Here is a 27770-nt window from a genome sequence, read left to right on the forward strand (position 1 = left end):
CCCTGGCCCCCGCAGTTCCCCTGCACCCCCAAATTGCAGTCAGTGGAAAAAAGCTCTAACACATTCTCCCGCCCCTGCTCCCCAGTCTCATTGGTCCCCTCCCCCCTGCAGCACCTGGCCCCCTCAGCTACCCGATTGGCCAGCAGCCCCATCAATCCTTGCCAGGCTGTGCTGACGTCATCCTGCAGTAGCGGGGATGGGGTGGGAGTGAGAGAGTCAGGACGCCGGGCTCGAGACGGACCGAGAAGAAGCCACTGCAAGTCCCCCACCTCAGCCACCCAGCTGGGGTCTGCCCAGGTCTGTTCTATGGACTAGTGTGAGCAGCAGCCTCTTCTGTCACTGTCCTGTTGCCCTCATCATCCCTCCCATCCTTGGAGAGCTCCTGTATCCCTCCCTCAAGGTGGCACAAGCAGGCTGAGGCTCCCAGGGGAGAGCGATCACTGGCCCTGCCCTGCCCCATACCACACCATGACCCTCTTGCTGTTGTCCCTCTTGCTGACCTCCCTGCTCCCCTCCAGCTCCTGTAACAAAGGTGAGTGGGGTGGGGAGGGGTGGGGGCACTAAGAGAGGGGCAGCTGGGTCAGTGATGTGGGGGTGGGGTGGGCAGAGGTGGGAGGCTCTCTGGCACATTACAGGTGTCTGTTCCTCTTCTTTCCCTCAGCCATATCCTCCTCTCTGGTCCCTCTCTACCCATGTGCTTTTCTTGTTGGTCATTTTGTCCCCCTTTGGTCTCCATCCCCACAATTTCTCCATGCGGGTAGATGTCTCAAGTCTGGGAAGGACTTGCCCCCAGGGGTGACATCCGTCTCCCAGCGGGTATCCATTTTCACTGGGGTGTGCCCCACGCACTAAGGTGTGTGACAGATCCATCTGGTTCATCTCCACCCCATGCTGGGGAGAAACTGTTCCTCGCAGCTCAGCAATTCGGAGCACGTATATTTTTGCGTGTCCCTCTGCATCCACACTCTCATGCCTGCGCACAGCTGGGCTGTGGGTTACCAGAGCTGCCCTCTCTGGCAGACAACAGATAAATCCAGCTGGGTGAGGCCATCGGAAGGACTGAGGGAGGGGGTGGGGAGGACAGAGGGTACAGGTATGTAGAAGTAGATAGAGAAAGGAAAGGAAGGGCAGAAAGGGGTGGGTGGGGAGCCCTAAAAGAGTGGTGAGAGGGAAAACTGAGATGGAGAAGGGGGATGAAGCACGGGAAGGGAACCCAAAGGGGCAGAAAAGGACAAAGGTGGAGGTGGAAAAAGGACGGATGAATGAGAGGAAAATCAAGAATAAATGGTGAGAAAAAGTGGGGGAGGAGAGCCACGGGAGGAAGAGTTAAGTGAGTCAAGGAGTGAGCGAAAGAAAATAGGGGAGAGTAGGCAGCACAGAGGAGGAGGGCAGTGGCCCGTTGCACCAGGGAAGGGAGCAGGGACAGGGGCGAGCTGCGGAGCTGCATGGGTTCTGCTGTGGCTGTGCCTCAGCTCTCCCTCTGCACTCTCTTTTATCTGCCTGGGGCTCCTCGCCTCCGTCTCTGACCTCAGCCTGGCTTCTTAGCCTCTTGCCACTTCCTGTGCCGCCTCCTGTACACCATCTTGTGGCTTCCTCCTCAGCCATTGGAGGGGGGGCAGGGGCTTAGGTGGTCATCTACATGAAAGGGACTGGCATTCAGCTGCCAGAGGCTTTTTGGAGGAGGGTTAAAGGAAAGAATGGAAATCAGGATTTCTTGCTCTAACTGGGGATGAATTTCCTTTTGGTGACTCAGTTTCCCTCTGGTGGTATGACCCCTCTGCCCATGTCCTGCTGATGTGTCAACATGAACGTGTTCTGGGAGCCTGGGGCTTGGCATGATGGGATCAGGTACAGCAACCAGTGGAGGCTGGATTTGGGGGTGATTTAGAGGGAATGGGAGGCTGCAGAGCTTCCCTGTAGCACATTATCAGGCCAGCAGTTCTGGGAAGGGGGATAAGTTAGCTGAGTCTGGTAGGAGAAGAGGAGCTCCAGAAACTAAGTCCCATAGTGTTCTGCATTGGCTAGTGATTAAAGGGAAGAAGGATGGGGTAGGCAAGAATTAGGACTAAGTCATGGGTCTGTGTAAGAATTGGGGTTCAGGGAGTGCGGCCTTGTGGGAGGTAAAGAATGTGCTGGTTATGAGTGTGTGCCTTTCTGAGTGTGGGAGTGGGAAGTAGGGAGGGGATTTATCATGTTTCTAGGCCAGCTGGATAATCCCTTAGGATGTCAGCTCTGCTGGGTCCAGTCATTTGGCATTGAGCCCTCTGCTCCATCCCTCACCTCCCTGTCCCCTCCCTTTGTCCTATATCTCTTCTCTTCCCTCCTTTCTCCCCTTCCCTCTGTGCTGGGAGAATGGCCCTAGGTTGGGGTTTGGCTGGGAGAAATGCAGAGTGAAGGGATCAGAACCAAAACGGTAGGGTGGAAGGGAAGATAAGCAACCAGGACCTCAAGAAACTTCTAGATCTCCTTCTTTTCCTAATTCCAAATCTGGCTTCGTCCATCCCTTCCTTCTCCCAGGGCCATCTGAGGGCCCACACTGCTCCCTGCCTCCCTAGTCTCCACTCTCTTCTCCAACATTTAGAATCCCTAAAGAAGTTTCCCGTGATCCTGGGACCCAGGGGAGATAGTGAGCCTCCCCACCCCAGCAGTCTGTAGCCATGGAAACTATGTATCTTGTAGGAGAAGGTTGTGACCTCCAGAGTCTGACTATTTAGAACGTTGATTTCTTGTACTTAGGACTTCCTTCTGCAAGGTGCCTCTACAGGGGGTGGAAAGGGTGTTGATGCTGGGATGTAAATTTGGCCAAAAAGCGTTGGTTCTGGAACTGGAGGTCCAGTTCACAGGAGTGCTTCCCCTCTTCTCCCTTGGGGCGGGGCCAGCCAACAAGCATAAGCCGTGGATAGAGGCAGAATACCAGGGCATTGTCATGGAGAACGACAACACTGTCCTGCTGAACCCACCACTCTTTGCCTTGGACAAGGATGCCCCACTGCGCTATGCAGGTACCTGGAGCTGAGGGATGGCCAGGTTGGGGAGGAGAGAGAAGAGTGGTTGGGAGGGCAAGAAGAAGGAGGCTCAAGAAGGGGAACGGGATACTTTTCCAGAGATAGGAAAGGTAGGGGTTCATCACATCAAAATTTCACCAGATCTCAGACCTGGTGGCTCTAAGAGGTTGCTGCTCAGTGATGCTGAGGCTGGAGTGGTCTGGTTGATAATTAAGGCTTTCCTGCCTACAAGAGAAGGGTTGGGGATTTGGGAGGAAAGGTGAAGCTGCAACCTGATGTTGGGAATCTGAGGATGGAGGAGGAGATGATGGAGGTGACACAGGAACCTCACTCCTTCCTTCCTCCCTCTGCCAGGTGAGATCTGTGGCTTCCGGCTCCATGGGTCCGGGGTGCCTTTTGAGGCCGTGATCCTGGACAAGGCGACGGGAGAAGGGCTGATCCGGGCCAAGGAGCCCGTAGACTGCGAGGCCCAGAAGGAGCACACCTTCACTATCCAGGCCTACGACTGTGGCGAGGGGCCCGATGGTGCCAACACCAAGAAGTCCCACAAGTGAGGAAGTCCTTGAACCCCCCCCACCATAGCAGGCCCTCCCTCTCCTTCCCAAGCTTCTGCCCTCCTTGCCCAAGCCTCTCACCATTTCCTGACCATGTTGTCACTGAATAGAACCCAACCCCTGCTGTTTGTAGGATTTGGGGACAAGGTTCTTCCTGTCCAGGAGTCTTTGGTCAAGGAGATTGAAACATAGAGTAGGATTTAGTGGGATCTAATCTTGTCTCAGCCTCTTAGGACTTCAGGCATCTTACTTAGCTTTCTTGGATCTACTTTTCCTCATCTTTTAAATGGGCGTAATGATGATGCTTACTTCATAGGGTTGCTGTGAAGATTAAATGAGATGGTGTGTGTAAAGCACAGCTTACAGTGCCTGGCATGTGGTAAAAGGCTCAATGCGTGGGAGCTGTGATGATGACGAAGAGGAAGAGGATGTACCCTGTTCAGCTCTCATCCAGATCTCACACTCACACAGTTCATAACATACACACATGGACACACAGACACACACACATGCAGCTCCAGGTGAAGGTGACAAGTAGACGGCATAGCATGAAAGAGAATAGAGTCTGGGACTCCTCTTTTCCCAGCTGACTTCTCACTGGGGATTGGGAGAAAGATCGGCAGTCAGGATTCCTGCACCCAGAGAGGCATTAGAGAGCAATGGCTTTTTATGACTTAGTTTCCCTTTTGGAGATAGGACCCTTGCCTCCTGGGATGGAGATGGCGGGGCTGGAACTCAGCCAGTGGTGGGAGCTCAGCAGGAAGGGCTCCTGCTCTTCTGGCCCAGTGCACAAGCAGGAAGGCACCCACCTCACAAGCACGTTTCACACACATGCACAGAAGGCAGCGCACACCTCTCTCAAATTACTCAGCATGTCAGAAGGCTTATGACTTTTGTACAGACGTCATGTCCCTTCTTACAGCTGGCTTTAACTTTGGCTTTTGCTTTGCATCTTCCTTGATTATCCCCTTGGCTCTGACTGTTGTGGAGAAAGGATCTGCTGAACATGATATCCTCTGCCTAGTCCCTCAGCTGGGTACCCCACCTGTGGCCTAGAAGTCAGCACAACCAGTTCCTGGTGTCCCCTGGGCTTGTTCCAGATTCCTTACACCAGATACCCCTTCCTTAGCCCCAGTTCCTTTGAGGAACTTCTCCCTTGAGTCTGCCCGTCTCTGGCCCAATCTTGACCCAGGCTGGTGTCCAGGGGGCAGGGGGTAGAAACCATCCCATCTGGTTTCTTACTTGACCCATCCAGGCTGGCTGACTCTTCCTTGTCCCTTCTTCCGCCCCGGTGTGTGCAGGGCGACCGTGCACGTGCGGGTCAATGATGTGAATGAGTTCGCCCCTGTGTTTGTGGAGCGGCTGTACCGTGCCGCGGTGACTGAAGGGAAGCTGTACGATCGCATCCTGCGGGTGGAAGCCATCGATGGCGACTGCTCCCCGCAGTACAGCCAGATCTGTTATTATGAGATCCTGACGCCCAACACCCCTTTCCTCATTGACAATGATGGTGAGTCCCTCCCGAGGCCACCCTGGCTGCTCTCCTCTGTCCTTCCACACCTGCCAGTGCAACCCAGGGCTGTGCCCTCCACTCCTGCCCCTCAGACCTTCGTTTCACATCCTCCGTCCCCCGGGAGCAGCCCCTTTTCTCCCAGATACCTTCTCAGCTTCCTGCTTCCTAATTCACCTGCTTCTCAATGAACTCACGAATCCTCTCCTCGCGTTCTGAGGCTTTCTTTAGTGCTCCTGGCCCTCTCTGTCCTCTCCCGCTCCAGGAAACATTGAGAACACCGAGAAACTGCAGTACAGTGGTGAGAGGCTCTACAAGTTTACAGTGACGGCTTACGACTGTGGGAAGAAGAGGGCAGCAGATGACGCTGAGGTGGAAATCCAGGTGAAGCCCACTTGTAAACCCAGCTGGCAAGGTGAGCAGCTCAGCTCTGTGAGACCCATCTTGTGATCAGTTTTCACCTGTGTCTCTCTTTTTGTCCTTTCTGTTAGCATAGGGGCTAGGCCAGGAGTCAGGGGAGGGACATCTGGGAGGAGGCTTGTAGTGATGGTTGAGCCATTTTCCTAGAAGCCCAAGGCTGGCAGTGCACATGGTAGGAGAAAGGTGAATGGGAGAGGCTGACTTACTCCTTTACCCTCCCTTTTCTGTATTGCTCTCTCTACCTCACCCATGCAGGCTGGAACAAGAGGATTGAATATGCACCAGGAGCTGGGAGCTTGGCTTTGTTCCCTGGTATCCGCTTGGAGACCTGTGATGAGCCACTGTGGAACATTCAGGCCACCATAGAACTGCAGACCAGCCACGTGGCCAAGGGCTGCGACCGCGACAACTACTCAGAGCGGGCACTGCGGAAACTCTGTGGTTGGTGTTCCCCCCACCCAGCCTCTCAGGCCTGTCCCTCCCCACTCTGCCTCTGCTGGATACTCCTCTGCCCCTTTCCTTACAACCTGCCTTACGTCTCCCTCTGACCATCCCCACATGTATATATTTACCTGGGTCGTGGCACATGGTTAGCTCTTGTGACCCAAAAAGGCAGATAGATATGTCGTTGGCCAAGATGCATAATCCTAGCATAAGACAATAATTTAGATACATTATGGGGCAATGTAGGGAGAGACGAAGTGTTGGAAAATCAGTTGAGTTAATTGAAGAGATGTTTCTAGAGGACAGGTCCATCCCTGTCTTGTCTTTGAGAGATGAGAAGAGGTGGTGGGACTAGCTGTGGGATAGCTTTCCCCAGCCCCACTTTGTCACTCTTTCCCTACCTCTGTCCCATTTGCCCACGTGCTGCCTCCCAGATCTGATGTTTATGCCTCCTGGGGCTCTGCAGGTGCTGCCCCTGGGGAGGTGGATCTGTTGCCCATGCCTGGTCCCAATGCCAACTGGACAGCAGGGCTCTCAGTGCACTACAGCCAAGACAGCAGCCTTATCTACTGGTTCAATGGCACCCAAGCTGTGCAGGTGCCCTTGGGTGGCACAGCTGGTCTGGGCTCTGGGCCCCAGGACAGCTTCAGTGACCACTTCACCCTGTCCTTCTGGATGAAGCATGGCATCACTCCCAACAAGGGCAAGAAGGAAGAGGAAACCATAGTGTGTAACACTGTCCAGAACGGTAAGCCTCCCATGGGGGACTGGTCCAAGACTGGGAAAATTGGCTTGTCCTGGCTCTGTCACTGTCCTGCAGGCAGATCACTTCCTCCTCTCCTCATTTTGTGAAATGGTAGCAGTAGGTTTGATACTCCCTGAAATTCTGTGATTTATCTGCACAAGACATGTTGAAATCCAGCCTTTCTCAGAGAGCAATAGAACCACTCACAGCCACTGCTCCCATCTCCACTCCCATCAAAGCCCCCTCATTGTAATGGAAAAGGCTGGGTAACAGTGTGTCCTGTTCTTTCTCCTCCATCACCATCCCATCCTCTGCCTCTAGGGGCCTCGGCTGCATCTCCAAGTAGGTATCTTTTCTGTACTGCAGTGGCACATGCCTCTAGGGAGGACTCAGCCTTGATCTGCTCCTTCATTTGTAGCCGCTTTTCCAACCCCATTTCTCTCAACCTGAAAAAGGTCATCACCCATGACATTTCTCTTAACTAGAGGACCAATAAAGAGTTGGATGAGAGCAGGCTTGCCAGTGTTCCTCTCTCAGGCAATCAGAGTGTCGAAAAGGCGTAGTTATTACTTAGACTGGTTCTTGTGTGTATGTATGTGTGTGTGCATGTGTGTGTGAGAGAAGAAAAGAGAGAAAGAGACCAAGAGAGCAAGCACACATGTCCTCTCCCTCCTGGTGCTTTGAAATTGCCACAGGTCCTTTGCTTGACCACTGCCTCCATCCTCTCTTCTCAGAGGATGGCTTCTCTCACTACTCACTGACTGTCCATGGCTGCAGAATTGCTTTCCTCTACTGGCCCCTGCTTGAGAGTGCCCGCCCAGTCAAGTTCCTCTGGAAGCTGGAGCAGGTGAGGTTGGGACCAGATTCCAGAAGGCCAGTGGGTGTCACTCTCAGGAAGGGGGCTTCTCAGGCAGTGTTGGCATTTCCTGGGCTACCCCTGTACCTCTCATTCATTCTCCACTTTTGCTCACTGGTTATGCTACCCAAGATTCTCTTGTTCTCTTTTTCCAAAGCATATCTCCTGCAGGAAGCATTCCTGGAAGAAACAAATCACCACTAACACCCAAACCGATGAACCATCTTTTTCCCCTTGTTTTATTCAATCTCTCTCTTATTTAGAACCTTATTAGTACACATCTCTGACTCTCAGGCAGTTAACATGTAATCAAGAAAATAAATAATTCTGAAGTAGGAATAAAGGTTGGGTTTGAGTCCTGCCAGGGGAACTTACTAGTCATGAAATCTTGGTTAATGTGTCTAAATCTCTGTTTCTTTACCTATTAAATAAGGATAACAAGAACTATATCCCAGGGTTGTTAGAGTTAAGTGATATAATAGAACTTTGTAATTCTCTCCACATGTTAATTTTCTTTATTGCTGTCCATGAGTATGAAGGATAAATAAAATGATCAAAAAATTAAAAAAATCTTCTCTTGAGCCAACAGTTATAGGCTCTTCTCTTTTCAGCCATTCTCCAAGCTGACCACAAGGACCAAAGTGGACTAATTTGAGTTTCCATCTTCTGTTTTTCTTGCAAACCCTGGTGGAGTGGCTGAGTAAGCAGATGGCTAAAAAAGGCAGGAAGTAGAAGAGAAAGGAAGGGAAATGAAGGGCTTAAAAATCTACAAACTGGATGGATAATTGAGGGTTGTCTACAAAAGATTTTGCTCTTTGAGGAATTCTCTTAAAGTGATAGTCTTTAAAATTGCCACCTCTTGATCTTCCCCCAAGATTGCTAATATTGGTAATATTATCCTTTCTATTTTCTTTGATTCATCATCATTTATTCAACACGTACTTATTAAACACTAATCAAGTCCCAGACATTCTGCTAGGTTCTGGGGATACCATGGCGTACAAGATGAAACAAAATATTTTCCTTCACTAAGCCTACATTTTAGTGATGGAGCTAGATTTTGAGACAATAAATAGGTGTGCAAAATGATAAATCCTGATAATTGCACTAAAAGAAACAAGGACGCGCATGAGGTAGAGAAGGGGGAGGGCAGGAAGAAGGGGAACTCACTCTAGACTAGAAGTCCAGGAAAGGCCTGACTAAGGGAAAATTTAAGCTTAGTCCTAAAGGATGAGGAGAAGCCAGCTATGAAAAGAGAGTAGGAAAGAGTGTACCAGGTGGAGGGGAGAGCAAGTGCAAAGGCCTGAGGCAGGAAAGAGCACTGCAAGTTCCAGGTGTGGAAAAAAGGTGAGCGAGGTTAGGGTTCAGTGAACAAAGGGAAAAGACTGGATATGAGGTTTGTGAGATGGGCAGGGACCATGCTGTGCTTGTCTGCTGGGGTTAGTTTAGATTGTGTCCTATGAGAGATGGGATAGCCTTTTGAAGGATTTTAAGAAAGAACATGATCCGATCAGGTTTACATTTTAAGAAGATCCTTTTTGCAACTGTAGGTAAACTGTACTGAAGAGATATAAGAGGGGAAGTGAAGAGACAAGACTGTTGCAATGGTCCATCTGAGAGATTGGGCCTTGTGTGACATGTGGCAATGGGGGTGGGCACAAGTGCACAGAAACACACTATTTTTCGTTCTAGTAGGACCGAGATTGACAGGACCTGCTGATGGGTGGGATATGGAGGATGAGAGAAAGAGAATGAAGGCTGTTCCTTAGGCCGCCCACTTGAGCAACTGGATGGATGGTGGAGCATTTTATTGCTGAGGGAAGACTGAGGGACTGGAAAGGGACTTGGACTCCCATCTTACACATGTTAAATTTGAGATACCTGTGATACATCCAAGTGAAGAGCCCAGCATTCAAGGGAGAGTTCTGGGCTGGAAATGTAGATTTTGGAATTATCAGCATAAATATGGTATCTGAAACCATGGGAATAGATGAGGTTACATGTAGGGAAAGAATGTTGAGAGAAAAGGGAAGAGGGCCTTGGTCTTGAACCTGGAGGAGTCCCACTGTTTAGAAGTTGAGAGGGCAGAGAATGCTTTACCCTTCATTCCTCTGACTGCCTCCCACTCCCATCTTCTGGTTGACCCTAGAAGAAACTGCAAAGAGAAGCAAAATGTGTTTTGGTGGTTCCTGGTGGGTTAGACATTACCCTAGAGGCTCCAGTGCCATACATTCATACATAAAATTCATACATAAAATTTTGGGGAAAAAATTTATTCATAAAGTGGTGTATTATTCCTCTTAGGAATATTTATAGTTTTAAGAATTTACATGAAAAGGGTAGAATTTTTAGGTACAAGGCTGGTTGTCTGACAGATATTGAGCAAAGGCACTATTCCTTATGCAATTCACTAGTAAGTCCTGTTGGTAGAACTGGGGACATGAGGGACTATCCCTCTTCTCCCAGGATTTGGGGCAGTGCCTTGGGTTAGTTCCCTGAAGATGAAATAGCTGAGAAGTTCTTGCTCTTACCCTCATCTCCCAGGTCTGTGATGACGAGTGGCACCACTACGCTTTGAACCTTGAGTTTCCCACAGTCACACTCTATGCAGATGGCATCTCCTTCGACCCTGCCCTCATCCATGACAATGGCCTCATCCACCCGCCCCGAAGGGAACCTGCTCTCATGATTGGGGCCTGCTGGACTGGTAAGTCCATTGTTCTTCCCAGAAGAACAAAGCTTAGAGCCACCAATGGTTTAGGACTGGTGAAGGAAGGAGCAAGGACAGGTGGTGAGCGGAGGCCACCTCATGCAGCATCTTCTTGCAGCTGGGTAGGGTGACTCAGAAAGATCTCTAGTGGAGAAGAGACCACAGTCTCCCACATCTCCCACCCATTCCATGACCATCACCCCTGACTTGTAGGAATGCCTTTCTCAGGTATCATCAGAATCTCTGTTATAACTTCAGCCAGTTTCCACTTTGATTTCACCATCTCATTTCCTTGTCAGAGGATGGTGAGCCTTTAGAGATTCATTGATTTTCTAAATTTTGAGCCTTTTCTTTTCATTTCACATTTACCCAAAGAGGGTGTCATTTTAGGTATTAGGTTGGTTGTCTGATAGATTTTGGACAAGGGCATGATTCCTTAAGCTAAACTGGGAAGGCAGCAATTCACTAGTAAGCTAGCTTGGTAGAACTGGGAATGTTTCCTTCCAGGTGTGTGTGTGTGTCTTCCCAGAACCTTGTGTTTCTCCAGCAATATGTTGGGGGATTTGTTACAGAGACCTCTATAATAAAGGCCTGAGTGATCGGGATGTGAAAAGAGGATTGGGACTCAGTGAAGTGGTTGAAAGTGCTACCTGAACAGAGTCATCAGAGCAGGGAAGACCTCTCATTCTTCTGGGTCAATCTGTCTCCACAGTCCTGAGCTCACTGGTACTTTTTTTTTTCCAGAAGAGAAGAATAAAGAGAAGGAAAAAGGAGGTGACAACAGTACAGACCCGACACAAGGTACTCTGTGTGTAAGAACTGAGACCTGAGCTTCCTGTTCTGTGCTCCCTTTTTCACCCCAAATCCTACCCAGCCTTGTATTTACTTGTAAAATGCCACCAGGGGGCAAAGTCTCAGAGAAATACAGCCAGGCAGAGTTTCCTTGGAAAGTCAAGGCTGGATGTAGCTTGGCTGGATTCTGGGGATCCTTTCCTGCTTACAGGACTAAAAAAAGGAGCTCCCTGGCCAGCTTTTCACAGAGCAGAAAGGAGGTGGCAGGAGTCAGATATCAGGAGGGGAAGATCTGGGCATCCTTTGAAGCTTGCCCACACTCATTCTCTGTCTCCTTGCATGCCACCGTAATAAGAGGCTGTCTCTTGCAGTCTTCTTTTCCTCGTCATTTCTCCTCTTTCCTCTCTTCAGTCCTGGCTTCTGTCTTCCCTTTCTCGCTCCACTGGAATATTTCCTCATTTCTGTTGCTTCTATTTTTCACCCTTCTTCCCCTGTCTCATCTCTCACTATTCCAATCTACCCCTTATCCTCATTTCTTTCTCTCACCTGTCTTCTTTCCTTCTTTCTTCCTTTCTTTCTTTCTTCATTCCTTCCTTCCTTCCTTCCTTCCTTCCTTCCTTCCTTCCTTTCTTTCTCTCTTCCTCTCTTTCTCTCTCTCTCTCTCTCTCTCTCTCTCTCTCTCTCTCTCTCTCTCTCTCTCTCTCTTTTCATTTCCATATTTCTTCTTTCCTCCCCTTCCTCTTTCTCTTCTTCCTCCCCCTTTTCTTGGTCCCTCTTTCCTTGCCCAACCTCTCCCCTCCTCTGGCCTCTCACCTTCTGGTCCCGCTCCTCTGTTCCTGCCTTAGGAGACCCCTTGCCGATTCACCACTACTTCCATGGCTACCTGGCTGGTTTCAGCGTGCGCTCAGGTCGCCTGGAGAGCCGCGAGGTCATCGAGTGCCTCTATGCATGTCGGGAGGGGCTGGACTATAGGGATTTCGAGAGCCTGGGCAAAGGCATGAAGGTATAGCCCTTCCTCTAGCCTTTTCTTTCCCGGCATGCTCCTTGCCCCTCACCTTGGCCCCACCTGTCTACCTGTACTCCTTCTTCTCCTGCCTCCCCGCCCTGCTCTCAGCTGTGTCTGTGTCTGGGACCCAGGTCCACGTGAACCCCTCGCAGTCCCTGCTCACTCTGGAGGGGGATGATGTGGAGACCTTCAACCATGCCCTGCAGCATGTGGCTTACATGAACACTCTGCGCTTTGCCACGCCTGGCGTCAGGCCCCTGCGCCTCACCACTGCTGTCAAGTGAGTGTCGGGTGGGGCGGGCTGATGATAGAGTGACCAGAGAGGGTCAGGACTCCTTGGCCTGAGCCATCACTGTGGACCAGGCACACCTCCTTCATTTGGGGAGATTTGGCCCCTGGAGATGGCGCTTGGCTTATTGAAGGTCACATGGAAGAGCTTGGACTAGACTCAGATTTCCCAGCAACTGGATTGTGACTCTTTCCCCTTAGCCATACTTCCAGGTTTGGGGGAGTCTGGTCTTCTCTATGTCTCTATGCTGACATGTCAAGTGGAAGACAGAAGGTACTGGAAACCCTGACATTAATTCTTACTCAATTCTAATTGCCTGGATGACCTTGATGAATAGTAAGCTCTAATTTCTTTCCCTTTTTCAACTTTGATTCATCAAGTGTTTGCAAGGTTAAATACAAGGTGGTAAATCTGGTGCTGGCAGACTGGGGCTCTGGTCCCAAATTTGGACTGCTGCCTGATTTTGTAAATAAAATTTTACTGGAACACAGCTACACCCATTCATTTGCATGTTGCCTATGGCTGATTTCACACTACAGTAGCAGAACCTAGTAGTTTGGTTAGAGACCCTATGGCCCACAAAGCCCAATGTACTTGCTATCTGGCTTTTCACAGAAAAAGTTTGCTGATCTCTGAATTCCAGATGGATGGTTTTGAATTCTTTAAAAGAAAAATTATAGGTATTTCAATGTTTAAGTATATATTAGATGCTTAAAATACATATTAATTGGAAGGCAGTGAAGGACACAGAGTCTATTATTAACATTTTAACATTGGGCAAATTAATCTCTCTGAGCCTCAGTTTTCTCATCTGTGAAGCAGAGATAACAATAGAATTTAAGTTATGGAATTGTTATGAGAACTAAGTGATATAATCCAGATTAAATGCTTAGCAAAGCACTTATTAACTGTTATGGAAATGCTGGAGGCATTTTCTTCCCTTAGCTTTTGTGGGTTAGTTCTTAGGAGATACTGACATCTAGTGGGTGGATGACATGACCCAGGATCTGGATTTCTGAATTCTTTTCACATTAGTTCCCCTTCCTCTACTTTGGTTTCTCCATGAACCATGTGAGGACAGACATCTTTGACTTCTCCCTGTCACAGGAGGGAAGTAGTGTCAGCTTAGAGGGGAGAGTGATGGGGTGTGAGGAATAGACCTCCCAGCTGGAGCTGTGGAAGGCGGGGTCAGTGGCCTTTAGGAATTGGGCTGCTGGGTGGTCATGGTGTGAAAGCCACAGGCAGAAGGTGAGGTCAGTGGGCACACGTCAGAGCTGAGGGTACACCCACTAGATCCTACTCAGAACTCTGGCTGCTATGGGTTGTCATCTAGTTATGAAAGGCTTAATTCCTCCGAGACGAAGGAATCATCTTGTCCTCTTCAGGATGCTCAGGAGTCAGAGGGTAGACTCTGTCTCTTGGCTTGAGGTGGAGCTCAGTAAGGGGAGTTCCCACAGGGGAAGAGTTGACATCCTCTTTGCTGACTGGCTTATCCTCAGAATCCCTCCTTCCTCTTTCATGACCAGGGAAGAAGCTTATCTAAGGGTTTGAAACCTGACTTGAATCCTGTAATAGAGGTGGGAGAGAGAGCCTTGGTGTTTCCTTTATGAAGTTAAGAAAGAGAGAGCTTTTGTTTCTCTATTTCTTGGGCTACCACTTGGTTGGTGCTATCCCAATACCTCCCTGAGGTCGTGGGGGAAAATGATATAGAGTGAGGCTGTGTATGTGTGTATGGGTGGGTGGGTGTATATGTGTGTGTGAAACAGAGAGTGACAGATACCCAGCAGCATCTCCCTTTCTCTGATGCATATCTTTGCCCTCATTTGTTTGGCTTCCTTAGCTTCCAATTTTCAGTCCTTGAACCTCTGTTCATCTAAAGCAAGAATTATGGTAGCCATTCATTGAATGCCTAATTGTGTGCTTTTCCTAAGTTTTGTTTTGTTCTCTTTCCTGGAAAGTCTGTCTATTCTCATGGTATCGATCATTGAACAGATGGATTCTACATCTTCTCCAACTTTGTCCTCTTTCTGTAGCTCTTGGGTTACCACCTGCATGCTGTAACCTCTATCTGGAAAGTTCTGCCAGCACCTCAAAAAAATAAGCTAAAGTGGAAGCCATCATCTTTAATGCCCAAACTAGCTCCTCTCCCTGAATTCTCCAGTTCTGTAATGGCATCTCTGTTCTGAAGATCACTCAAGCTTGAAACCTCTGTGTCATCTTTGATTCCTCCCCGTCTGCCTCCTCCTGCATGCCCCAGCAATTTACAGGCCATCTAGACTCTCTGCCTCCTCTTTTTCCATTTCTACTGTAATCACTTGAACCCAAGCTCCCATGAGTGGTCACCTGGCCTCTTGAGGTAGCCTCCTGACTAGTTTAGTTTACCTACCTCAAGTCTTCCATCCTTAGTTCATTCTCCACCCTCAGGTTAGGTCAGAGACCTTAATTCATAGTATTCACCATCATGCTTCTCTGATGAAAGAAGACTTCAGTGGCATCCTTTTGCTCACTGAATGGAAAGGACTCTCATCAGGGTATTCAAGCCCTCAACATCCAGCCCTTGCCTCCCTTTCCTGCTTCATGTTCCTCTACTCCCCTTAGCCTTTCTACTGCCTACCAAAGTCCTATCATCCTTCGAAGGCTCACTCAACTGCTGCTTTTCTTGATTATTCTTACGTTCCCTTTCCAAGTACCCCACTTCCACCCTAGCCAGAAATGACCCTCCCCTCCCCTGAACTCTCAGCCATCTTTTGTGTGTTCCATTCACATGGCCGTGATGGTATTTGCCTGTGTTGTGAGCTTCATGGCTCACACCTAGTCTCTCTACCAGATAGTAAGTACCTTTGGATCAGAGGTGGCCCCCTATTCCCCTTGGGGCTCCAAGAACACAACATTGCTCGTTGCAGTGGGGATGTCTGTTGGATCCTGTGCTCCCAGGGGCCAGTTGGGTCACTTACCAAGAGGCTCTGACCTGGGCCTCTCTGGATGACAGTGGGGACTGTGTAGCTGGGGAGAGTCTCAAGGCATAGGAACTCAGCAAGTGGTCATCACACCTGCTGTGGTTATACCTTCCCCCTTTTGGCTCTGACAGTTAAGCTTGTGTGTTCAGTAACATTAGGAATAACAGCAATCTCCTAAAAATAATTTCAGTCAGCACAAGCATGTGGACCATAGACCCTCTCCATGAATTACCAACTCCCTTGTGAAGACTGAGGGGGTACTTCTTTTATAAATAAATTCCTTTGGTACAAATTTCCCTACTTCACCATTCTCCAAAGTGTGGCTGTTTGGTGGAAAGATCAGTGAATTTGGAATGCGAAGAATGGGTTTAGGCCTTGACTCTGTAGCATCTTAATTGTGTGGCCAGCATGCTTTATCTAAGTAAGCTTTGGATTCTAATTCCTCCTCTACCATGATGAAATAAGGCTAGCATGAAATAATATGGGTGGAATACTTTATAGACCAGCGAGTGCTATATGACTGTGAGGTGTCATTATTATTTTGACAATGGATTGTGCTAGAACTTACCCTGGAAGGGTAGTTCCTGAGTGGCTGTGCTGTTGGTTGGTTTGGAATGGCCGAGTCCCCTAGGGATAGAATGTCCTGGTGCCTAGATCAGTGTGACATCTTGGGAGGGGGGAGCTATGTCCAAGATGGTCAGGTTTTACTAGAGTGTGTTTCTCTGATACTGAAGGGAATGGAAGACACCACCAAGAAGGAGGATGTCCTTTGACAGGCCCCCACCCCACATATTTTTAAGATATTCTACTGAATACACTTAAAAAAAAAAAAGCTTCCTGGGTAAAGAACTGCATTTGTATATGCAATGTCATCAGTTCAGTTTGTTTTATTTTTCATTAAAATCAGGTTTGATAGATATTCTACAAGCCTGGGGTGGGATGTCGGGGTTGTGATCGCCCCTGCAGGTTGGGTTTGCTTGACCTTTTCTTCCTAACCCTTTCCTGCAGTGGCGTCCTACCAGGAAAGGGGGTCATGCCCTCCAGCTTTGCTCCAGGGTTGGGGATAAAGAAATACTACCTCCCTTTAACATCCCTGATATGGGGTGCTCGATTGGAAAGGTGGAGGCCCCGAGGAGTGAAATGGAATATAGACTGTAAAGAAGGGGATGTTGGGGTCACAGCTGCCTCTTTCCCCTCCACTCACATAGGTGCTTCAGCGAGGAGTCCTGTGTCTCCATCCCCGACGTAGAGGGCTACGTGGTGGTTCTGCAGCCTGATGCCCCCCAGATCCTCCTGAGTGGCACCGCTCACTTTGTCCGCCCGGCTGTGGACTTTGAGGGGCCCGATGGGATCCCTTTGTTCCCCGATCTTCAAATCACATGTTCCATTTCTCACCAAGTTGAGGCCAAAAAGGATGAGAGTTGGCAGGGCACAGGTAAGGATGACTCCAGGAAGTGACAGCTCCAGGAGAAGGGGCTGGAACCAGAGTGAGGGAGAAAATCTGAGGCTAGAAATAGGAGACGACAGCATCTTGCATTTGCTTGACTAGAACCACTTGCCATCAGGAAGCAGAACCACAGGGAGACGCCTGGGTGTTAGGAAATGGTCAGAATGAATTTCTTGATGCTGACTTTTCTCCAGGAATGACCCTGGAAGGGGAGGAAGGATGGCTGTGGATTGATGGCTGAACCTTGTTGGGTCCTTCACCTCTTTCCCTGACTCTTCCCTGTCCAGTGACAGACACACGCATGTCGGATGAGATTGTGCACAACCTGGATGGCTGTGAAATTTCTCTGGTGGGAGATGATCTGGATCCTGAGCGGGAAAGTCTGCTCTTGGACCTGGTGTCCTTACAGCAGCGAACACTGGAGCTCACCAATACTTCTGCCTACCTCACCATTTCTGGTCAGTGGGCCTCAAAGCCTGTCCTCTTTTTCTGCTTCTTTCCCTATCCTCCAGCACCAGGGAAACCCAGAGAGACCTCTTTCCAGGCCTGGGGGATGTGGCCAAGTGCTATTTTGTTCCTAGGCTGGAAGATCCTCTGGCTTTCAGGTTGCCCCTCCAGGGGATTTGCCAGGGCTTGGGACCAAATATGGCTTTCTCCCTAATCCTCACTACAGCCTAGCCCTTGAACTTCTGGTTCCATTTCTGGTCTCTCTTATCCTTCTCCTTTGGCTCATTCTTCTCTTACTAGGTTCTATTCTCTAGCTGTTCAATATGAACCATTTTCTCAATCCTCCATTTTACTAATCTCATCTACACATCATAGCTAGTACATCATGTATACACTTCTCTCTTAATGAATAGTGGAAAGCAATGATTTAGTAGCTTCCAAAGGAAGACTGCTGCTGTTATCTGGAGGCCCTTCCAGAAGGGAGAATGGAAAAGGCTGGACGTAATCCAGTTCCCTCATAGTTCCATTTCCTTCCAGGGACTCACTGAGGACTTCTGCATTTTCTTCACTCTCAATTTCTCTCTTACTTGCAACCTTCCTTCTGTCTTGGGGGATCTCCTTATTCTCTTCACTCTCTCCCTCCCAGAAGCCACAGAGTGATTAGTGTAGGGAAGAGGGAGGGGACCATCTCTTCCTCAGAGAACTCAGGCCCCACCCCTGTTGAGAGATGGGCTAACCTATCTAGGAGACTTGGTTCTGCCCCCCCACCCCGCTACCTTGGGCCATGGTGGTGGCAGCTGAAGGGAGTCCAGAGAGGGTGACCCCCCAGGGCCTGCCTTCCTGACTCTCATGCTGAGCTGTTTCCTCATCCCACAGGGGTAGAGAGCATCACTGTCTATGAGGAGATCCTGAGGCAAGCTCGTTATCGGCTGCGACATGGAGCTGCCCTCTATGCCAGGAAATTCCGGCTTTCCTGCTCAGAAATGAACGGCCGTTACTCCAGCAATGAGTTCATCGTGGAGGTATCCAGAGTCTGCCTTCTTTCTGGCAAGGAGCTGGGGTGGAGTGGACTGAACCAATAGCTGGTGGGAATGTAAATGGCAGGAAGGGTCCTAGACCCTGCAGTGGGTGGAGGAGAAGAAGATGTGGTGCATAGTTAAGAGATGGAGGTTGGCTCTAGATGGCTGGAGTAGGACCTGGGGGGAAGCACATGTGCCCACTGAGCCCTGCTTCTCCCCAGGTCAATGTCCTGCACAGTGTGAACCGGGTGGCCCACCCCAGCCACGTGCTCAGCTCCCAGCAGTTCCTGCACCGTGGTCATCAGCCACCCCCAGAGATGGCTGGACACAGCCTGGCCAGCTCCCACCGAAACTCTAGTATGTAAGGCCATGTGAGGCTGGGTTGGGGGAGCGGGTGCGAGGACTGGGCACAGGCATCCTCTCCCTGTACCACTGAGGGGAAGGAAGGGATGAAACACTGGGTCCTGTTCCCTGGGGTATCTGGCATGGTGGGTGGTGATGGAACAGCCCTTTCTCTTTCTGGATCATTTACTTTCCCTCGTGAAGAACATAAGCCTTGTGTTGTTTCAGGGGGCACTTGGGCCTGGAATCATAGGTCATTGTGGGGTTTAGGCATCTTTGTTCTTCCTGCTGCCCATCCCCTCCCCCCCAACAATATCAAATTAACCTTGGACCTACAGAGGTTTCCTCTGTAAAGAAGCTATCAAGTATTTATTAAACATCTGTTGTGTATGACTACTGTCCTAAGGTACTTTAGTGACATAAAAGAATTATAGGATAGATACTGTCTCTAACCTCATGTAGAAAGTTTGTACTATGTCACATGAGCAATTTGTGTGTTATCTATAAAGCCATAAGAATATTTCTAAAATGAAATATTCAAAATGTTACATCCAGATGAAATCCTGACCTTCAAAGCAATCCCATTCCCTGCCCAGGATCCTTTACCAGTGATGCAACTTTTAATTTCCAATTTAAGAGTTGCTTAATTGTAGGAAATACAAGCATAAAGAAGAAAAATCAGCCATAATTCCATCACAGAAAGGAAAGCACTGTTAATATGGTATATTCTGTCCTAGTCTTTTTCCTATGCCTCTTTTAATTTTTTTCAAAGTTGGGATCAGACTATTTTGTAACCTGATATTTACACTTAATGTTATAAAACAGGTATTCCTCCACATGGTTAAAATGAAAAAATGATGCTGAGGTTGCTGAAAATGGTTTTTGGAATCTCTTTTTAAGAACTGCTTTCAAAGCCAATTTAGGAAGCACATTTTTTTGTTCTTGTTATTGCTTTGCAGATGCACCTTGCTTTTGGCCCAGTTCATTATTACCCACCTTCATCATTAACCTTTGTCAGAGTTGATGCTGGATGTCATTTTAATTTTTAAACACTAAATCCGCGCTCAAAGGGCACAGATTTTTCACTTTTGAAAATGGTCAAAGGTTATGTCACAGCCTCTGAAGGCAATTCCCAAAGGAGTTCCAAGAATGCTTTCTGCAGAGGCAACACTTTGGAAGAAGTTCGTAGTTGCTGAAGACATTATGGTAAAAGTTAGCATGCATTTCAGTATAGTGATGGGAATAATAATAATAATGAATACCACTCTGAGTGTGTATCAGGCATTGTGCTAATGGCTTTTACCCATATTAACTCATTTAGTCCTTGCAATCAATAACACTTGAAATAGGTACTAGAATTAACCCAACTTAAAGGCAAGAAAATAAAGGAACAGAGAGGTTAAGTACTGTGTCCAAGGTCACACAGCTAGAAAGTGGCTGAGTCATGATTGTAACCCATGCACATGGTTCCAGAGCCTGCACACTAAACCCTGGCCCTCCACATGCTTTCCTTCTAGATGCGGTACTTTTTTTTTTATTAGGCTCATTTCTTTGTAGTTGCCTCTAATTTGGGAGAGCTCCTGAGGAGCTTCCCAAGGCTTAGGCCAGCTCCCCCATTTCTCTCCCTCCCTGCCCTGTGTCCACCACACGTACAGACCCCTCTGTTTCCTTTTTCCCAGGACTGCCTTCCTTCTTCCTTGCTCTCTCTACCAATGAACACAGGGGCCTTTTAAATGTAAAGGGTTTTACTCTGATTCAGGACAGCAAAGTAGAGGAAAGTGGCAATGAGGGAGGGGTATAAGACATAAGTTGCAAAGATTCAAAGAAACCAGTAAGAAACATGTGAGTGATCGCTTCTCGGCCTTTTGGCTAAGATCAAGTGTAGACACATGTGAGTGAACTAAAGAGTTTTATTAGTTTGTTAAAAATGATGAAATGCAATATACCAGAAATGGACTGGCTTTTAACAAAATCCAACTTGTTAGCCGATAAGTTTATTGTTCTAAGGCCCTGAAATGCTCAAATCAAGGCATCAAAAGGCAGTGCTTTCTCCCTGAAGACCAGCTATTGGCAATCCTCAGCTCCTCTGTCACATGGCCAGGCACATGGTGACATCTGGTGGCCTCTCCCTTCTCTCCTGGCCTCTCTCTTCTCTCCTGGCCTCTCCTTTCTCTCCTGGGCTTCATTGCTTTTAGCTTCTGGCTTCAGTGGCTTCCTCTGTTCTGTGGCTTTCTTTCTGAGCTTCTGTGTGTCCTCTCTCAGCTTCTCTGGGGCTTTTTTCTGTTTTATCTTCTTATATCTTATAAAGGACTCTAGTAAGAGGATTAAGACTCGCCTGAAGCACACCTCCACTGAAATAACCTAATCAAAGGGTCCTGACCACAACAGATCTACACCTACAGGAATGGATGAAAAGAACATGATCTGTTCTGGGGCACATAGAGCTTCAAAGCATCACAAGTGGTTTATTATCGATCCTTGGGGTCAGCTTTATATATACATATATATATATATATTTAGTCCCTCTCTTGACTCCATAGCTTTTTCTCTAGTTCTTTCCTCAGGCATCATCCCACTCAACTTTACCTGAGTTGGATACTAGTCCTGCTACTCAGATTAGGCCCAAGGCACAGCAGGGCTGGCCTTGCTGTTGGGCCTGGAGATATTCTTGAACCTTGTTTTCTTTGGGCAGGAGCCCCAGGTGAGGGAGTCATGTTCTCATGGCCCCAGAGCTTCCTTTGTTAGTGTCAGGCAGTGCTTCTCACCGCTTAGCCCCAGAGCTGCCTGGGAAGCTCCAGTAACTGTAAGGACTACCCTCGCTTCCTGTATTAGTTTTCCAGCTGCTAAAACAAATACCATACAATGGGTTGGCTTAAGGAATGGGAATTTTTTGGCTCTTTTTTTTTTTTTTTAACATTTCAGCCATGGTGGGGTATGGCTTCTTTCTTTTTTAAATTTTTATTAATAAAATCAATCAACATATAATATGAACATTCTTAACATATGATCATTCCATATGTGGTATGCAATCAGTGGCTCACAATATCATCACATAGTTGTATATTCATCACCATGATCATTTCTCAGAACATTTACATTACTCCAGAAAAAGAAATAAAAAGAAGAAAGAAAAAACTCATACATACTATACCTCTTACCCCGCCCTCTCATTGACCACTAGTATTTCCCTCTACCCAATGTATTTTAACGTTTGTTCCCCCTATTATTTATCTAGTTTTAGTCCATCTGCTTTGCTCATCTGTCCATACCGTAGATGAAAGGGGCATCAGAACAAAGTTTTCACAATCACACAGTCACTTGCGAAAGCTGTATCATTATATAATCATCTAAAAGAAACGTGGCTACTGGAACACAGCTCTACAGTTTCAGGCACTTCCTTCCAGCCTCTCTAATACACCTTAAACTAAAAAGGGGATATTTATATAATGCATGAGAATAACCTCCAGGATAACCTCTTGACTCTATTTGAAATCTCTCAGCCACTGACACTTTATTTTGTCTCATTTTTCTCTTCCCCCTTTCAGTTGAGAAGGTTTTCTCAATTCCTTGATGCTGAGTCCCAGCTCATTCTAGGATTTCTGTCCTACTCTGCCAGGGAGGTTTACACCCCTGGGTGGCCCCCGGTTTTGAGGCTAGGAGAAGCTCATAATTGAGGCATCAGCAATCCGAAAGATGCTTTCTCCCAGAAGACTGCGGCATATTGGGGCTGGCTGCCAGAGATTCTTGGTCCTTGGCTTTTCCATCACATGGCAATTCACATGGTGGCATCTTCTTTTTCCTCTTCTGGAATCCATTGGCTTCAGGCTTCTGACTGCTCCCATGGCTTTAGGGCCCACCCTCATTCAGTTTGGTACAGCTTTACTAATAACTTCTTCAAAGGTCCTATTTACAAATGGGTTCACATCCACAGGACCTGGGGTTGGGACTTGAGTGCCTTTTGTGGGGGACATAATACAACCCTTCATACTTCCCCTGCCCATGGTGAATCCCAGCCTTTCCATCCACTGTTGTGAGCGGACGTCAGGTCAAGCCTCCCAGGTCAATACACATCCAAAGGGAAATGTATTCCAAGTGATTCCCCTGAGATTCTTATGGAGAGCAGCAGCCCACCTTTGTTTCTCCCTGCCGAGTTCCTTATTTTGGCCTAAATAGGGCACAGAGTTCATGGTTCACCTGAGGGCATTGGTGACGGATGTCTCCTGAGTTTACCTGGTGATCCATACCAGGTCCACGCCCTGATTTCAGAGTGTTCCTTCCCCTCCCCCTCCCGCCCCAAGAGTACTGTTACAGAGTTATGGTTTTGCAATATCGAACTACTCAAAACATGCAGAAACAGTAAGAGATACTGTTCCCCCTAAAGGGACAAGAGGTTCATTTCCTGAAGCTCATAAATGCATCAGAAAAGAGAGATCAGTGTGAACTGGGACCCTCAGGGGAAGCTTTGTGGTGAACAGAGTTTGAACTTTGTCCTTGAAGAGCAGAAGGGATTTGGATAGGCATCAAGAAAAGGGAAGTGTATTCCAGATGGGAATAGCATGTGTTAAGACAAAGGGGACGGGACTGAACATGATGGCAAGGAAGTGCGAGGTTGGCCAAGAAGGGTGAGATGAGATGATGAAGACATGTCATTTATTATTCATGTAGTTATCCCAAGCTTTGATGCATATCAGAACTACCTGGAGAGCTTCAAAAACTCTTAAAGCCTAGGTTATACCCTATGCCCATTAAATTAGAATTTCTGGGGCTGGGAGTGAGGCATTAGTAGTTTTTTTGGTCTTGTTTTGTTTTTCCTTTTTTGTTTATTAGAGAAGTTGTGGATTTACATAACAATCATGCATAAAATGCTGGATTCCTGTACACCAGCCCACCTCCGACATCTTGCAATGGGCAGAATATTTGTTACAATAGATTGTTGTGCATTTTAATAATTGTACTTTTAACTGAAGTGCATGGTTTAACTTAGGGTTCACTGTTCATCAGTAGTTTTCGAAGATACTCAAATGATTCCAATGTGCAGCAAGGTTTGGGAACCACTTCCCTACTTTGTAGCCTACAAGTAGGAGTCTTTGCAGAAAGATGTACAGTGAAATAGAATTAAAAAAGAATTTAAAAAGAAAGTGAATTAGGAGTTTAGGAGGAAGGGACAATGACAGAATAAGATGAAGCCAGGGAATAAAGTCAGTACATAAAATACATGCTATGAGATATTATGCAGTTGCTAGAATGGGCCAGAATTCTGACTCTGAGCTTCCTTGAGGCTAAAGCAAAAGGAAACCAGAGCAGTTTACGAAAATCATATGATAGGAGCCCAGAAAGAAGTCTTTTCCCGAGGATCTGCAAAAAGGGGGCATTCCAGGGGCTGTGGATAGGGCTTTCAGAGCTCTTAAGAACAAACAAAACCCTGAGTTTCGCATGAGCCATGTGCTAAAACACTCTTAGTGCTGGCTTTGGAGGCAACTCAGGGCCAGAATTAACTGCTTAGATCTAATGCAGCAAAAGTCATTGTGCTTCTTAAAAACTCCTGAGTTTTGTCTTTAGTGAGTTTAAAAATCTTCCTACCTCCCTTTTTGTTAAAAAAAAACTTAACTATATTTGTTTGCCTACAGATAGAGCATCAGCCTTTCGTCTTTCCTGTGGTCATTTCTTATTCCTGGCAATCCACTTGCCATCTCCTTCACCAGGCCAGGGACTCAGAGGAGGAAGGCACAGACCAGAAGCTTTGGCTTGTCATCATTGTGTCCAAAGGGCAAGTTTGCCCTCCGCAGCCTCCACTTTGAATGTGGGGTCTCACATGCCTTCTAGGGCCTGGGCTTTGTCACAGGGTCCATCTGCTGGTGGAGTCACCTGCCCCTGGGTCTTGTCCATTGGCACAGAGTCCTGGCAAGGACGATTCCTTGCAGACGTCCAGAAAGGGCAGCTCTGTCCCTTCCTGCCTCCTTCCCTGTCCCCAGGCAGTTGAGAAATTGCTGATCCAGTTAGCCCTTCTTTGCCCGGGTGTCAGTTCCCAAGGAGTCAGTTCTAATTGGAGAGTGGCACTAAGTGGGCTGTAGGTCAGGGCAAGAGGGGGACCAACTTGGCAGAAAGCCATCTGGGCGGCCTTAGGGAGGTGCGCAGTGGTGTGCCTGCTCGGACAGGGCCTTCTCCACACACCTGGTTGGCCCGGGAGCAGGCGGCTGTGTGAGTGAGCTTTTGGCAGCTGGGGAGGAGGGCCAGGCAGCAGGTGGGGGGCTCTTGTGCCGTGTGCTTCTTCACTCTCTGCTTTATCTCTAGACATAGGAGTCTCAGATGTTGTGTGTATATTCGGGCCTGAGCATATATATGTGAGCCGGAACACGTGTGTGTCTGTTCCTGGGAGCTCGTGTGACTGCTGGTCTGTACATGCAGGGCGAGTGGGGGGACATATAATGTGATAGTCCCCCAGCAGTGCGACAACTCAGAATCTGGGCCTCTGTGTTGGGTGAGCCCCTTTGTAGCAGGCAGGCAAGGGGTATGCACCTATGTGGGGGCTAGTGAGCCAGCTGCCTGTGAGGGTCCTGGGCCTGGGGGCACGGGTGTGGGGTCTCTATCTCCACCTGCTATTCCTGGGGCTGTGGGCCCTTCTGTTTCGCCTGCGGGTGCTGCTCCGGGCGCTGTACGTGTGTGTTCAGGAGGCAGGCAGGGTGGTGATCACAGCTGCTCATTCTGCGGCCCTCGGGGTCCAGGTGTGCAGCATGTACGTGCTCCTGCAGGGGCTTGCCTGGTCCGCCCAGCTGCTGGGGAGCTGGGTGGCGCTACACATGCAGCTCTGCAGTGCCTTGCTGGAGACTCTCAGGTGTATCCCTTTACTCCTGCTGTGTGAGCAGGCGGTCCAGTGGCTGGTGTGGGTGAGTGTGCGGGCCGCCCGAGGCCTGTCTCAGGTGCGGGCTGTGGTGGGCTTCGTCCAGCTGTGTGCCCACATGTTCTTCCTGGGCATGTCCCTGTGCATGCATGTCTGCCTTGCCGCCATCAGCTCAAAGGTCTGGATGAGGGTGCATGCACCCTTCCAAGTCTCCCTGCCCTTCTGGGTCTATGCCCCCTTGAGCCTGGGCATTAAAATGAGGCTGTGGGACCAGAGGCACAGCAGGGCCAAGGGGGAGGGCACACCTCAGAGCCAGATTCAGTGGGAACAGATACCCCAGATGTCCAGGAGCCCCGTGCCCACAAGGAGAAGGGAGGTGTCACTGAGCAGGAGTGAGCTCAGTCCAGGTGGGTAAGTAGAGAGGCTGCTCCTTGCCCCTGGGAACTGTCCCCCTAGTCATGGGTGTCAGAACCACCTTTCCAGCAGCCAGGCCAGGCTTAGAGCCTGCTTCTCCCCTGAAGATGCAGGGCGACATTCTCTCCTTCTGCACCTGACCAGCCCGTGTGGCTTTCTTGGTTTTTCCCCTGCTGGGTTCAGGGGCACCTCTTTCCTAGGCTGGGTGGAGTCTGGGGAAGGCAAATTCTAGTCCTTGCTTTCTCTCTGCTGAGAATGTGCTGCTCAAGACCGTGTTGGGCCAGGAGCCCTTGCCTCCCTTCACATGTCTGCTTCCCTCTGACTGTGTGTCTGTCACTTTGGCCTTTGTGGTGGCATCTCTGTCCCCTCCTGCCCAGTCCATCTCCTGTTCTTCCCACTGGGCTCGGTTTCCCTTTCAGCGCCTGCAGGGTATCCATGTCTTTTGGGTCACCCTGGATTTTATCCTCTCTCACCCTGGATCCCCTGATGCCCGAGGCTGCCCCCCCGCCCCCGTCCCAGTCTCCTAGTGGCGCCGGCCATGTCCCCTTCACTCCGCTCCTTCCCCTCCACAGTGGTCCCGAGTGCAGCAACCCTCATCATCGTGGTGTGCGTGGGCTTCCTGGTGCTCATGGTCGTCCTGGGCCTGGTACGCATCCACTCCCTTCACCGCCGTGTCTCGGGGGCCTCAAGCCCCCAGGCCTCTGCTGAGCCCAAGGACGCCGACCTCTTCTGGGATGACTCGGCTCTCACCATTATTGTGAACCCCATGGAGGTGAGTGGCCGTGGGGGGTCTACAGAGTGCAGAGTCCTCTGGAACCTACAGCAAAGGCTCTGGAAGGGACCAGGCAGGAGGAAGGCTCAGCCCGGGCAGGGGGTGGCGTCTGGGGTGGGGGAGAAGGGACCTGTGGCCTGGGGTATGTGCAGTCCACACACACACACATCTCTTCCTCTCTGCTCCCGCCCTTTCCCAGTCTTACCAGAAGCGGCAGAACTGTGCGGCGGGGGCTGCTGGTGGCCAGCAGGAGGACGAGGACAGCAGCGACTCAGAGGCAGCCGACTCCCCCAGCAGCGATGAGAGACGCATCATCGAGACGCCCCCCCACCACTACTAAGGCCTCGGCCCCTCCCCAAACAGAGAGAGAACTCTGCCGTGGTGAATTAGAGACCCCCCCCCCTCCCCTGCCACGAAAAGAGAGAAGGACATTTTGGAGAGACGAGAGACCAAGAGGAAGAGAACTCTTCAGAGCAAGTCGTTCTTTAATATTAAAATCCCCGTGGGCCCCCAGAGGTCTGCCCTCCCCCTGCCACCTATTCCCCTTACCTCTGGCCTGTCATTCCGCTGGAGTGCTCCTTGAGGCAGGCCCCGGGTTGGCTGCATTGGAAAGGGGGCTGGAGGACTCTGGCTGCCTTTTTGCCCCTCATGGCAACACCCCCTCCTTAGCTCCCATGTGTCTCTGTCTCTTCGGCCCCCCACCATGGATGCTGTGTGTATGTGAGTGTGGGGGGTCAACTGCAGTGGGGAGGGGTTGGGATGGAAAGAAGTCCGCTATTTTACCTTTCCTTGCTCTCTCCTGTCCTCAGGAGGCCCTTCTCACCCTGGGCTCCCTCCACTGGGCCTTCCCTGTTCCTCTAATGAGCTCACACCCCTCTCTTTCCATGATCCCTGCTTCTCCACCTTTCCCAGTTTCCTTCCTTTTTTGTCCTCTTCCCCTCCTTCCCTAGCAGTCCCGAGGTCCTACAGCCCATTCCGCCATGGCCTGGCTGTGGTTAGGTCACAGGGATGGAGGGGGGAGGGCTCTGCTGGGTGATTATATATAATGTATATTTTTTCAATGTTGTCGTGAGCATAGCCCCCGTGTTCCTGTGTGCAGCTCACAGCCTCATGTGTGCGTGTGGCATCCTTGCGTCCTGAGGTGGGGGTAGGGGGATAGGCCTGGGGAGGGAGGGGACATGCTCTGGGGTTTTCAAATAAAAC

At 49.3% G+C, this 27770-nt stretch overlaps 1 protein-coding gene across 3 annotated transcripts; it reads left to right on the forward strand.

The window, feature by feature from the left end:
• Positions 1 to 166: 166 nt before the first annotated feature.
• CLSTN3 (calsyntenin 3) lies at positions 167 to 27770 on the forward strand. 3 transcript variants are annotated; one of them, XM_077169923.1, is made up of 19 exons: positions 167 to 297; positions 401 to 532; positions 2880 to 3002; positions 3360 to 3555; positions 4861 to 5069; positions 5335 to 5484; positions 5745 to 5930; positions 6400 to 6681; positions 7413 to 7525; positions 10079 to 10241; positions 10989 to 11045; positions 11882 to 12039; positions 12174 to 12322; positions 16497 to 16723; positions 17023 to 17193; positions 18059 to 18204; positions 18423 to 18558; positions 26368 to 26567; positions 26767 to 27770. In XM_077169923.1, exons 2-19 carry the CDS (start codon positions 469 to 471, stop codon positions 26905 to 26907), a joined length of 2871 nt encoding a protein of 956 aa, XP_077026038.1. In that variant the 5' UTR covers positions 167 to 297; positions 401 to 468; the 3' UTR covers positions 26908 to 27770. The 3 variants fall into 3 exon arrangements, with proteins under 3 accessions (XP_077026038.1, XP_077026037.1, XP_077026039.1); XM_077169922.1 differs by having other exon boundaries at positions 167 to 532; XM_077169924.1 differs by lacking the exons at positions 167 to 297; positions 401 to 532 and adding an exon at positions 1443 to 1848.

The sequence above is a fragment of the Tamandua tetradactyla genome, chromosome 7 (genome assembly GCF_023851605.1).
Source record: "Tamandua tetradactyla isolate mTamTet1 chromosome 7, mTamTet1.pri, whole genome shotgun sequence".
Lineage (NCBI taxonomy): Eukaryota > Metazoa > Chordata > Mammalia > Pilosa > Myrmecophagidae > Tamandua > Tamandua tetradactyla.

Coding starts and splice junctions, on each gene's coding strand:
- CLSTN3 (XM_077169922.1), top strand. CDS start 469: ATGACCCTCTTGCTGTTGTCCCTCTTGCTGACCTCCCTGCTCCCCTCC. Junction 10,242..10,988: donor GATTGGGGCCTGCTGGACTG/GTAAGTCCATTG, acceptor TTTTTTTTCCAG/AAGAGAAGAATAAAGAGAAG. Junction 16,724..17,022: donor TGAGAGTTGGCAGGGCACAG/GTAAGGATGACT, acceptor TTCCCTGTCCAG/TGACAGACACACGCATGTCG.